Genomic DNA, 13,370 nt, shown 5'->3' on the forward strand with positions numbered 1-13,370 from the left:
CGTGAGGGCAGAATTTAGCTGTAGGTGTTCGCAGCTGACTGCTGCTAGAGTAAAAGAGTTGGAGAGATCCCTCTGGTTTAGTTCATATGAACATGCTTTGCCTTTGTGAAGCCACTTATGCTACTAGTTCAGGGCATAACGACTATTAAAATGCTAAATAGTCACGGTTAGCTCTTTGGTAAGCTCTGACGCCTATAGATTACACAGCCTTGAATGCTGGGTGCAATATTGGGATGGCTACGGGTTTCTCTGTATAGAAGGAAGCGTTCATTTCACCATGCCAGTCAAGATAGTTATTTGTTTTATTTGGTTATTGTTCAACAACAAAGTTCAATACTTTCCAGATGGAGCTTTGAACTGTCCCTCTAGTTCCCTCCCTTATCAATAATAAAAAGGTAATGAAGAAAATTCCTGTAATTTTAGATACCTAAAACCTCATTTATGCTAACAAGCTTCAGTTGCAATTTAATGTTACAATATTTCTTCATGGGAGCTAGGAGGATTGAGCTGAGGCCCCTCCAGTGTCTGAAGATGGCTGTCCACAACCACCATTAAAACAAAAAAGCTAGTGTTGAAAAACACACAGTTTACAATAAAAAAGTAGAAACCAATTCAATTCCCTTTTGTTACGAATATAAAGTTTCTTGTAAATATGTACAGTCCTTTGAGCTATTTCTATAGCAGGAAGCATTTCACAAACAAGACACAAGATATACACTTTCAGGACTCAACAAGCCCGTTTCTGAGGTCTTGAAGATCTTCCATGAGATGCAAAGATTTAAAGACTGATCTCAGTGACCTTTCAAAATATTCAGACCAGAAGACAAAACTTTCAGCAAGTTTCCTGCCATATCATCTGACCTAAAACAACCCAACAGACAAGAGAACAGAATACAATATTCATGAAACCTGCCAAAGGACACTGACAAGGCATTTGACTTCTTAGGGATTTTTAGAACAGGTTAGCATGGGCTTGCAAGGGACTAGCAGAAGTTTAAGAGGGTGGCCAAGGGAAGATTGGATGCAGTTTTGCTCTTTCCAGTTGTAAAGAACATGGTTGTTCACTTCGAATGTTGCTATTGCAGACTGAATGGTCAAAAATCTGCTTTGAAAATCTTTTGCTCTCTGCTTCATGTTCACAGCAAAAGAGAATAGAAAGCAATAAATGGCTCAAGGTTAGATACGCAGAAGCGAAGGCGAAGGTGTGTTCAGTAACCGCTAAAGCTGTTCATTGTGAGTATCCTCTTGTGCCGTGACACTTGGTGCTTATTGTACGGCAAGTTACAGCTCACAGGGACGAGCCAGCTCTGGGCTGCTCCTCTCCCTGGGGAACGTGGGCTCCTCGTGGGCTTTGAGACGGGGCTGTGGTGTAATTTCTGAAAGGACCACGTTTAATGCTGAGAGGAGAACACAACTGTGACTGTAATTCTTGTCATAGAATAAGGCTTGTTAACTCTTCATTGCCAAATTTCCAGAGTAATTAACGATTATTTTGCAGCGTAATCTAGAGGTTTCAGTTAATTTACAAGTGAGGTACAATACACTACTCAGCAAAGCAACCTAAAAGGAGAGAGCAGCCAGTGATGGTGCAGCAGCATGCAGTGAACTGTCATGCAGAAGACCTGGATAAAGTCTTAACACCCCAGTAGCTTATAGATAATGCACTTTGTCTTGGGGTAGGGCACGTGGGATCACTTAAAGCGGGGTTCTTCCCTCCCCAGAGCTGCTCTAGAGCAAGTTTAGTGAGAACAAAATAACTCTCAGAAGTGGCAGGTGAACAGACTACAGAAGTAATTTTTTTTGTGTTCTGTAAAGAATATCCAATCACACCTACTGAACGACCTTGGCCCTTCTGTTTCCAGGCCACCAGGAATTCCCAGCACATCTCAGAACTATGATCAATTATCTGGTAAGGGGTGCTAACCACATTGAAGATCTGGGGTGGGACTCTAGTCCCATTTAATTTCCTTGATGAAGCACTAGGGACTAAAGTGAATACAAAAAGTTCATGAACTGCTTGAAAGAGTAACAGTAGTACAAAGTGCAAAAACAGGAGTGCAGGAAAGTGCAGAGAAATTAACTGAGATGCGAACAATCTTCAGAAGCGTCACATCTCCTGATGCGGAGCTAGCTTTGGCCCAGAAATGCTGTTTGGTAACTGGGCAGCAGACATGGAGTGCATATACTCAGTATATTTCCTTTTTTCTTTTTTTTTTTTTTTCCTGCAGGTCAAGATGAATAACTTTGTCTAGCTGAGACTTACACTGAAGACTGGTCCCAGACCTGGCAGGGAAATAAAATGACAGTTAACGTTGCACATATTTTCCTCATATATGCACAGGTGCCAGAAGCAGTACATCATCTAACTACTGCTCAGCAAGTGCTGCATGCCTAATTGCTTCTAGGTGGCATCATTCTTAAACCACTGACAACAGCAAGCATCAGCACCACCCTGATCACAGCAGGTTCCCACATTCATTTCTCCAGAAACAACAACCTCCCCCTCAAGTCCTCAGTAACTCAATTGATGTTAGTAAATGCACCTGCACTTTCACATCTGAAGGACTTCAACCTGTCCCAGGGTCAAGCTGCTTTTGCAATTACAGAACTAGCACACAGGAGGGTGTTCACAGTGCCAGTGAGTTGCACAACTTGTGTGTATGTTTTGACAGAAATGAAGTGGGGTGAGATTTGATTTGCTCTTATGCTTTACAGTCACCAGCCCTTCTGAAGTCCATGTCTTTTCACAAGAACAGAAAAGTTTCCGAGCTCCTGACTTACCTTGTTGACTTGAGCAAGAGGAGTTCTGGCACCACTCACAGGCATTCGTCCTCGGCTGCTCTCGTCAAACAGTCTTCCAGGGGACCTTTCTCTGCGGGTGCTCAGAAGCCGTCCTGGAGATTTCTCCCTCTCCAGTGGTCGCCCAGGTGACTTGTCCCTCCGTAGCTCTGTCCTTCCCTCGCGGTACCGATGTGGTGTGCTTGGTTCTCGAGGGTGGCTTGGACCTTCCGGTGGTCCTGGGCTTGATGCAACCCGCTTGGTTATGTGCTCGTTGTATGTGGGCGGACCTCTCTTGTTAGGGCTACTGTCATTCAAAAATAATGGACGCGAACAGCTGAGCAACAAAAACCTCACGTTAAATTTTCTTTTAGCAAAAATAAAGCTTTATCGTAACAGCCAGCAGTGTTTATGTGAAAAATCATCAGACCTCCTTAGGCCAAGCTGAAAAGTGCAAAGAAGTTTTGATGGCTGAGTATTCCTTACATTAGCGACACTGGTAGGGTGCCTTAATAAATTGCTACTGCCTTAATAAATTGCTAATTGCTAGACATCCATGCTCTTTTAAGAGGAAGGGGCTCTTGATTTAGAGATTCTTAAAGTCAATTTTTAGTGTCACATCAGTATCATCTAAGGTCAGCAAGTTTTGAAGTCACAGTGGACCAACATTAACAGCTGAAGATCACAAAACATCTTTTACTTGGGTTTGTAGAAGAGATTACCCACATGCTCCTACAGAGTTAATGTTTCTTAGTGCTCTGGGTTCTAAAAGACGAGTGACTCCAGTCCTTGTTCCATTCCAGAATTACAATAACTCCAAGAATGGAAGGAGGCCAAACATTTGGGGGTAAAAGCTCTCTAGAGTGAGTTTGCTTACACAAGGACCATAACACACTGACTTTTTCATACCTGCGTGTAGCAGAAGATCCTCTGTGATGCTCATTGTTGGTCTCCTTCACCAGATTGCCCTTACAGCAAATCACTCTTAATTTGTCTTGGTAGGAGGAGGCCAAGTAGATAGCTCCAGATGAAATTGCAGGCCCTAGGTACCGTGGATTTGGTATCTCCAAGTGGGCTCGTGCAGGAGTTCTGTGTAAAATTGCAGAAAAAAAGTCTTTACAATGACAATTGCCTGCACATTTTCCTGGGCAGTACAAATACATGTATTCTTCAGCACATACTGTTCAAAATAATGAAAAAAAGAACTACTTACCCTAGAGACGCTCGTGCCTGAATCTCTATCACTTCAAGGGAATTGAAGTGGGTCACAAAGAGATATGGCTCCCTGTAGGCTGAAAGAACATCATAGAAACAAGTAAAACACAATGTAAAATTCTCTATTAAAAACTTCTAAAAAGCATCAGTGAACACAACAGAGCCCTGCAGCCCATTGGAGAAAAAACAGGAAAACTAGGTTTCCTGTAATAAGACAGACAGTATTACTAAACAGAGAGAGAGAAGCTTAGAGAATTGCTCTGAAACTACCTGCATCCCAACAATTTTACTAACTGAAGTATTATGAATTAGGCATTAAATTGTGCTATTAACTGCACAAAATCCATTACATAGAACGAAAGGCCTGAAGGATCCGCACTGGAATGATATATTCTTGACTATTTCAGAAACTTTCAAGCATCATTAAAAAATCCACTAGCCAGTTTAGTCACTGTCAGACTAGGAACATTAAGGAAATACATCAGTTAGGTTTACTTTTCCCTAATTGTTTACACCTCAAGTGGTCTGCCATTAGGATTTATTCTAATCTTAAATCATGCGAAAATTTCCATAGCTTCTGGGAGCACTGGGAGAGGTGGGAAGAAAACTGCTGAGAGTGAAGAATGCCTTTCCACAGGAGCGTTTTCTTGTTTCAGTAATGTCTGTAATCCAAGCGAATGTCCCTCTACACCTACCAAAAGCTAAAGGTAAGCGATTCCATTTCAGGTCATCCGTCCTACTGCGTCTTCCATAGGAATCCACAAAGACCCCGAACTCTGCCAAGAAAAGTCGTGTTATATCATAAGCAAGTGCTTGGATATTGACTCACAGTGAGGTGCTCGCTGTCTTGCCATGTCCTACAGTGCCCTGACATTGCATTGTCTAGATTTAGGAGAACTTGCAGTACCAAAAGGTACTTAACTTCTAGGTCTCTTTATACCAATTAAGGTAAGGTCATTATTTCATCTGTTTTTACAGCTGGGAACACTATGAGACTCCTACTGTAACTCGCTCAGAATTGCTGCTACTGGGCTTTTGAAGACTTTCTGTGCGTTTCCAGGACACTATGCTAGAGAGCCAATATGAAAAAGCAACGCACCCTCTTTTTATCAGCACAAGAAAATTAAAAGGTCTCGTCTATATATATGGAAACCAGACAAGAATTCCTAAGCTTGAAAACCCCCTAGTGTTTTATCAGGCTGATCAAACACCTGTCTGCACTGAACACTGATTACAATCCCTTCTTTTCTGGGCACAGAAGACTATTTGTGGTAACTGACCCAGAGGCACAGAGAACTTTTAAGTCAGAATCAAGCTTATCAAAAGTGCTTCAGCAGACTGGATCAGGAACAGCTATTGTAGCACCAACATCCTGTGCATCTTACTGTTTAAATTACGGGAAGTAAACTGTTCAGCTTTCTATTCCAGCAGTACCTTCTGACAGTTCACAAACCTAGAGCAGGTGTAGTACAATCATACAACACACTTACCATGGAAACACAGCAGATATTCCTCCCTCTGCCCCGTTGGGTTCACCTGGATGATACTGACTGGGAAACTGTTGGTGGATGCAGCAAACACAGCAGAGGCCAAAGTATGATCATTTTTATCCAGAAACTCTGCAAAGAGAATGGGAAAACCAGCTTGATCAGCACATTTTTCTCTCCCCCAAAGCAGTACTTCCATCTCCACCAAAAGAATCTGTGGAGCCATTTGGTGCGTTCCTTAGGAAATGCCTCCTACCCTCCAGCGTATACTGTTTCATCTCAATTTCATAGAACTTGTTAGTTCCAATGATGATGCTGTAAGTGGTCAAATGTATGCAGCTGCAAGGCTCTGAGGTTTCAATCTCCTGGAGAAGAGGAAAGTATAGACCAACATTAGTTTCCTGTAATTCTTTACAGCTATTAATTATTCTGGAAGATTATACATTGCCACACTTACAAAACAGAGAGTCAGCAACCCCAAAGTCATTAGCCATCTCCCAAAAACATGGAAAAGTAATTGTTAGAAGGACATGTTTTTATTTTGTTGAAAGTAACATTTGCTTGAATATAGAATTGTAGGTCAGCTCAACTCTGGGTGCTAACCTTACTGAGAAACTCTTCCTTTTTTAAAGATACTCCATCCTGGAAGACATTCTGCTGTGTAGCTCAGTTTTCTGTAGCAGCAGGGAGTGGCTTTTATATTTATAGTAGACCACAGCCACACCAACAACTGCACATCTGAACAGTGTGTCTGGAGATGACATATGAGCAGGACTGAGCAGTTAAGAGTTGAATCAGAGAGACGTCACTGTGAAGTACATCAGTTAAATTTGCCCCAGCTCCTCAATAGCTGTGCTAAAACAATCACTTCCTAGCCTGGAAGTCACTAGAATTCAGAGCAGCTGCTAGAAAGGCAGACAGAAGATCCTAAAATAACTGCAGTAGAATTGACCCAATCACCCAATCAAGTCCCAGACTTACAAGGAACAAAACTCGTCAGTAGTCATGCCCACCACTGTGATTTGCCCAACAGAAAGAATCAACTCAGTAATACATCTCTGCTATGAACATGGATAAGAAATTAGCTCAGTGGCTCATTAAAGATGATGACAAACATACACAGCCTTCCTTCCTTGTACAAAGTAACACAGTACATTGCCCACCAAGATTTGTATTATGACCAAATACCTAGGAAAGCTCTGCAGACTAGACTGACAACACAGACTCTAAGATCTTCTGAGGATAAGGCTCCTTGCATAACCCACATTTGCTCCCCAAGCTGCTTCAGTTAATCCATAACAGTCCCTGATGGAAAGGTCTCAGAAAACAGAATCCCTTCATGAAAGTTGCCGTTCTCCATTCTACAGTAATGTGTGGCTACTGCCATATTCATTGGGATTTCATTGGATCACAGAATTGGTATGTTTATGAATTAGGATGTTCTAACATCTGTACGTTCCAGCCCAGCATTTTATCCAGAAACCTTATAGCAATCATTTTGATTTGCCTCCATCCTAAGCTGTAAAGATCACTTCAAATACTTCTCTCCAGAGTCATGCATTTGATCTAGACTTCTTTAATCTCTACTGTCTATTGTTTACCCTAGTTTATCTGGAAATTTAGTTGGCAGCACAGAAGAGTATATTCTGGGCTTTCTGCCATCTTGTTAGGATCTAAATTAAGTTGTCTGGATCAGTGAAGATAAGGAAAACCTGCCTTCTAAAGCACGCCTTTGCACATTCTTCCTGTAAGCCCTTGTCAAGGCACTCCGCACCATGGAGAAGCTGAATGGCAGCACCAGCAGAGTGGTGGCTGTGCATCTTCAGAGTTTCCTGTCAGCTCATACTCCATTGTGAGCAGGACTCAATATCTGCTACAAAGCTTGTACATGTTCCAAGTTTGCTGGTATCCTCATTGTCTGTGCCAAGATTTTCTCCAGCAAATGTATCTTAACTTCCCAGGAGGCCAGCACGAAGAATGCGTGCCTGCAACTGGTAGTCTGAAGGAGTTGCAGTGGATCTGCTTTTCATATCCACACTTGGCAGAATGAAGCAATACAGGTGCCAGTACCACGCAGTACCAGTGGTGCAGGCAGACATGGTTCCACACACAGGAGGTGTGCACACAGGTATATAAGGTCTGGATCTTACTGCCTTGTTGGCTGGCCAGGAGAAAGGACACGTATATCAGGGCAAGTATAGCAAACAGCTGTCTGTCCTGTGATGGGATAATACCAAATGCACTTTGATTTCCCTCGGAACAGTAAACAAATTCAGATACTCATTACTTGTTTAATTTCAAAGAAGAGAGGTCATTTGTTGAGGATTTCTCCAAAGGCAATAAAGGTGAAAAAACACTGCTGGATAACTAAGAAGAAAGCCTTCCTCGGGTAAATAAACAGGGGTACAATTACAGCTGTATCCAGTATCTCAAAAAATCCCAATTCCCTGTTCTGCATCTCTCCAAATATGCAAACCCTTGGTGTAGGAACTTGCCGCCTGCTTTCTTTGTAGCCTGTGCACATTGCAGTTTGCTATCATTTTAGCTGGAAAGCAAATGTCCTTATGGATGCACAAAAAGTTTAAGGTGTTCACTCCAGAGCAAAGCAAAGTCTTAGTGCAGGGTGTCAATTGCCTTAGCTACTGAAGAGCATTACTAAGCTTACCTTTCTGATGCAGAACTTGTTCAAGCTCTCATTATATCGCAGAACAACCACTTTATTGGGCATGGCTGCACAGATACAAAGACCATTCTCCACCTGTAGGGAAGTTTACAGGCAAGGTTTAGGGTGGTAATGGAGTAAATTCTAATGCTGAGTGTATGGAACAGATCCAAATCTCTCTCAACACAAAAAGAAGTTTGCAGAGTACTAAGGTAGTTATTGCTAAGTGGTGAAATACTGAAAAGCCTCTTCAAACTCAAGAGAATGTGAATTTGAACTGCTTCTATCATTTCTTTTATACTTGAAACAAGTTAATAAAAATCAGAAGCTTTTCCACAGAAAAATGTTTCATTAAAAGGAATAAAAACTGACACAGGTTAGGTTTAATTTTACCCCCTCAAGCTGTTATCTTAAACATCTCTTTGAACTGAATGATGTTTAGTTTGTTATCAAAGTAGTCTGCAGAATTAATTGTTAATGAGATTTTTTTTATTTTTTAATATTGTGGCTAGATGTTCCATAACGAAACTGGGAATTAGCAGAAATATCAAACGTTGTCAACTGACACAAGCACATAAATAAATTTGCTAACCTGGAAACTGTTACATGACATTCAAGAACAAATAGCAGATGAATTTCACTAAGTATAAATCTTAACATTGAAGTCAACTATGAGGAGGCATGCTATGCTTTGCTGGATTTCTTATTATGTAGAAGTCTAGGATATAGCATCATGCCATCCTGACTGAATTTATTTGTATTTGTAGTAGATCCTCCAAACTGGCTCCAGCTCAGTCTCTTTTCCACCTGTATTTGTCTTATTTCAAGGAAAAGATTTTAAAACAGGAATACAGACTCTGGATTTGTTGCCAGTGAAATAAAGATGCTGATTTGATTAATATTAAACTCGGTACAGACTAAAGGGTGGTCTGGGAACAGGAGGGAACTCTATCCTACCTTGCCAGCAGCAAAAAGGTGACATCCTTTGACAGCCTCAAAGACATTTGGTGAGATATCAGGCTGGGCTGGGAGGTGAGACTGGGCTAGCGATTGCTTCACTTTTTTTACATCCACCAGACACAGAGCCCTTTCTTCTCCTGCAGACAAAAGCGGTTACATTTTGTCAAGGGAAAGCTCCCTGTTCTCTACAGGTCTGTTCTGTTACCTAAGCAGCAGCTTATCATTACAGGCTGTTACCACAGTAACAGCCACAATGTACCATGTACAATTCATTTAATATAATTCTTATTAAAAGTGAAACAGAAAACTTAACAAAAAAAAAACAACAAAAAAAAACACACCACACAACCAGCAGTAAATCCACAGGAATAACAACCATGGATTATTAGTGTTGCTAAGGTCTGGTAGAACATCATTAATAATGACCTCATTAGGACACTATCCAAAATTAGCCAGGAAGTTTTCTTTTATTCTTTAGAACTTCTTAAAGTGAAAGGTTCGTTAACCTTTCTGTGCCAACATAAGTGGCAATGGGTTTCCAAGTGCTCCAATAAACTGCATTACAGACCAAGCCTCATTTCTCTCAAGAAGCCTAGGGACTCAGTAACACAGTCTTCCCCTAAAAGAGAGACTGCTAGTGTTCCTTTCATAAGGCAATCTTAAACAAGCACAAGTCCCCATTTTGTTACATGTACTAGCGTTTAGAGCAAGAAAGGTTGGAAGTTGATGTCGGCCTTAGGCCACAGAGATCATATGATGGTCCTCAGTTTGTTAACTGTGTTAAAATGGTAGGCACAGATTAGGAAGGAGTGTTCTCAGTAACCAGATTGACACTTTTTAAACACACATTGGACTGTTTGCTCTAAGACGGAGTCAGAGACCCTTCTCCAGCCTCCATCACTTTCTGCAGAGCCCCAGTGAGGAGACAAACACTCCAGGCAGGTTCTGATCCTCCTTTACTGCAGCTGCTCTGCAGTGTCTCCTCCTGCTGTATAGCAGAGGAAGAAGGAACAGGCTGATTTTATTTCTGGACTGCAAAGGGCTCAGAATGGCTACCCAGTTCCATCTGATTTCAGCCTAGCCGAATTACCTAGCTGCTCCACTCGCATGCCTGTGAAAGTCATGTAAAAGGAGAAAATGTAACAAAACAGGTAACTGCAGCTCAAATCCGTGGACACCAAGAGTGCTAAGATAACAAAGAAAACAGGGACACTTTTTAGAACTAAAACCAATGAAGACTGACCTCTTTACAAGCCAAAGCTGGAAACATTTTGTCTCTGTTCCTTACTCCCTCAGCTTTGGAAATTGAGAAATCACCTTCTATCACTTGAAGGGTTAACTAAGCCTTCAATGAGATATTCATTTACATCAGACAATGCTGTGCTAAGCACAGTAATTGATTCCTGATGATATGCTGATTTAAATAAAAATTCTGTAATTAATCTAAAGGAAGGGTTTCTAAACTTCACTAAAGTGAGTTTCCTCCTACCAATACACAGTTACCACAAAATTACTGCAGGCATATATGGCAGCATATAGCCCCCTACCTGCTATCATGAGTAGCTTCTCCAGATCCTTGATGAGGTGAATTTGGAAGACAGCACCCACTCCTGGGATGTGCGTTAAGGAATTCTTTAATACATTCAGGGCATAGAGACCTTCCTCTGCACCCACAAGTACTACCTGCAGTGACAAGAAAAAGAGAAAAATAGCACATGTGGTGAACAAGGAATGCTCCAAGAGTGAGCTTGAATAATTTCATTTACCAGTGAAGAGGAAAAAAACAAACCAATAACCAAGTATACAATTGCACACACAGATGTTAAGTTACAATTTTCATGAAAGAACAATAAAATATTCAGTAAGGTTCAACTGACCATTGTCATTACCTGGTCACTAAAGGGCATTGTGCAATTTATATCCAAACGATCTTCACCTTCTAGCTTTAGCAGGGAGTTTCCAAGCAATTTCTGCAAATGACAAAAAAGAAATTTTTTTTGTTGAGTTCATCTTGATCTCTTTCTCTACTAGTATTTGAACAATGTAAAGTCATCATTTCAGATGGGAGAAAAGTTTAGCTTTCTCAGAAAAGGAAATCTGTACTAAAAGTTGCAGGGTTTCCTCCTACAAAAGAATTAGTATACTTTCATCTAGAGGAAATACAATTAGAATTAACCTAAACTCAGACAGAACCCATTGTTGTCCCTATCCTTTCCATTTCCCTCCACCTCCTGTAATGGAGCAGTGACATTTTTTGAGAAGGATTAAAAAAAAAGTCCAAATGTCAGTGGGAGCTTATATATTTTCTCAGAGACGGAAGAAATGTTAGCATGAGAGATGATTTCCCCCTCATCAGATGTTCGCTACTTCCAGAGCTATCATTTTAACATATAATGCCATAGAATCAATTCTCCCTTTATCAGAAAATAAAGAGTTATCAGTACAACAATGTTAAAAAAGGCTATCCAGATACAAAACAACTCAATTTAACCTCTTATTCTAATCAGAAATAAAACTAAAAGCAAAAAACAAACACACAGTTCCCCCCCAAGAAACAAAAGGAAAACCCATCTCCCTAAGAATGGAAGAAGGAGCTTTTTTTTTTTTTTTTTTTCTCTTTCAAGGTTTGCTCATTCCATGTGGTACATTAGATTTAAACCACATCCTAACTGCTGTTTCTTCCGTTTGCTGGAATTAGAGATCGTTTTGGGGTCCTCTTACTATATGTCCCAAGTCTAATGAAAGCTATTGTAATATAAAACTTCAGTCTCACAAGGAACTAGTTCCTGTTACTCATACTGTCCATCTCAAGGCAGAAATAACTTACCTTCAGTTAAACCTCAGTGTGTCAAATACCAAAAAAAATATATTTTTCAAACACTCTGCTCCCTCCCAGAATATTTTATTATTAAAAGAAACTTTTATACTCACAGCATCAGCCTCAGCTTTTTCTCTGGAAACTCTCCCACCTGCCACTATTGATTCCAGTGCTGTGACCCAGCGCTGTTTGTCAGGGAAGCTGGGTGCTAACAGGTAGAGTGTTCTACCAGGCCAGCAAGTGGTGTGTGGATGAGACTCCAATTTTAGGATATATGGCACATCTGAGATGTTGTATAGATAGAATAAGACTTAGATTAGTTTTCAGAATATTGTCAGTGGACTTATATCAACACCTTTCAGCGTCATTGGAAAGAAGTTGTATTTAGCAGGATGTGTTACCATGGCAATTTATACATAGGCTTCTCCTTTACAGGTCCTGCATAGGCTAGCCACTTAAAGCTAAGTATTAGACAGAGATATGCAAACCATACGTACAAGGCTGTCTCTAATAAATAAGAATCATTTCTTGTCTTTTATTCAGAAAAGAAACTTAATGGGAAAGAAGTACAAAACCAGGCACTCAACTAAAGTTTTCCCTGTACTGTTCAAGAAAAATCTGTAAAAATTGCTTGTGGAAACCTTTGTTTTTAACAGTCTGTATCCTTTAATGTTGAAGTCAAGACATACATAATCTTTTCATCAGTTCTATTGAATACATACAAATCAAAACATTAACATTTTTTAATAATGAGATTGTATATACACCCCACAGTGTTTCTAAGTTAATAACTTTTTGGTTAGAGTACAATGGTGGCATGAATTACAAAATTTCACAGTTTATAGCGAGCACTGAGCAAAGAAATTTGAAATAAATCAAGTATGCCTTTAAGTATGTTACAAAATACTAATATTTACTTCCATTTGGCTTGATGGTTATCTTATTCACAGCTCAAGTACCATGACAGAAGCAACCGCCTGTGTATCTAGATGACTGACCTATTCACCTAATTCAGAGAGAGGTAACCTCATAATTGCACAGTTACAAAATGAAAGTTAAAGAGAGGAAAATCTGTTCAGCCAAACAGAATGCCAACTGATGTCAAGCCAGATGAAATCCATTTGACCTCACGTACATAGATTCTCACCTGTCTTTGCTGTATTGGTAAGTTCAGTAGCTCCTACAGCTCCATGAACAGTTACATCACCATCAGGAAGGCAGAGCTCAAATTCTTCCAGAGGCCTCTGTCCAGCTGCAGAGAGAATGGGGAGACGGACTAAGAAGAGCAAATTAGTGAGAAATTACCTTTGATAGCAAAATGAAGCGCATACACCCTGGATATTTCCCAGCTGGATTGTAGTGACATACCAGCCAATCAAACCATTACGGATCTAAAAAAAAAATCAACTATGTTGCTTTATTACAAAGGATTAACTTAATTAGGAACAGC

The 13,370-nt window shown here is 40.4% G+C and overlaps 1 protein-coding gene across 17 annotated transcripts in view; it reads right to left on the minus strand.

The window, feature by feature from the left end:
* Nucleotides 1-284: 284 nt before the first annotated feature.
* The window catches only part of CIT (citron rho-interacting serine/threonine kinase), a 122,277-nt gene continuing 109,191 nt past the window's right edge, over nt 285-13,370 (minus strand). For 7 of the 17 annotated variants that reach the window (XM_072024277.1, XM_072024276.1, XM_072024275.1 and 4 more), the window contains 13 exons: nt 13,068-13,172; nt 12,034-12,203; nt 10,980-11,072; nt 10,650-10,785; nt 9,100-9,239; nt 8,146-8,238; nt 5,737-5,845; nt 5,484-5,612; nt 4,689-4,769; nt 3,992-4,070; nt 3,688-3,867; nt 2,782-3,115; nt 285-2,283 (listed from right to left, as the gene is read on the minus strand). In XM_072024277.1, coding sequence (XP_071880378.1) covers nt 2,260-2,283; nt 2,782-3,115; nt 3,688-3,867; nt 3,992-4,070; nt 4,689-4,769; nt 5,484-5,612; nt 5,737-5,845; nt 8,146-8,238; nt 9,100-9,239; nt 10,650-10,785; nt 10,980-11,072; nt 12,034-12,203; nt 13,068-13,172 — 1,673 coding nt within the window. In that variant the 3' untranslated portion in view covers nt 285-2,259. The remainder of the gene's footprint in view (nt 2,284-2,781; nt 3,116-3,687; nt 3,868-3,991; nt 4,071-4,688; nt 4,770-5,483; nt 5,613-5,736; nt 5,846-8,145; nt 8,239-9,099; nt 9,240-10,649; nt 10,786-10,979; nt 11,073-12,033; nt 12,204-13,067; nt 13,173-13,370) is intronic. The other 10 variants (XM_027469911.3, XM_027469909.3, XM_027469907.3 and 7 more) reach the window with 5 other exon arrangements.

The sequence above is a fragment of the Anas platyrhynchos genome, chromosome 16, assembly GCF_047663525.1.
Source record: "Anas platyrhynchos isolate ZD024472 breed Pekin duck chromosome 16, IASCAAS_PekinDuck_T2T, whole genome shotgun sequence".
In the NCBI taxonomy this organism is placed as follows: Eukaryota; Metazoa; Chordata; class Aves; order Anseriformes; family Anatidae; genus Anas; species Anas platyrhynchos.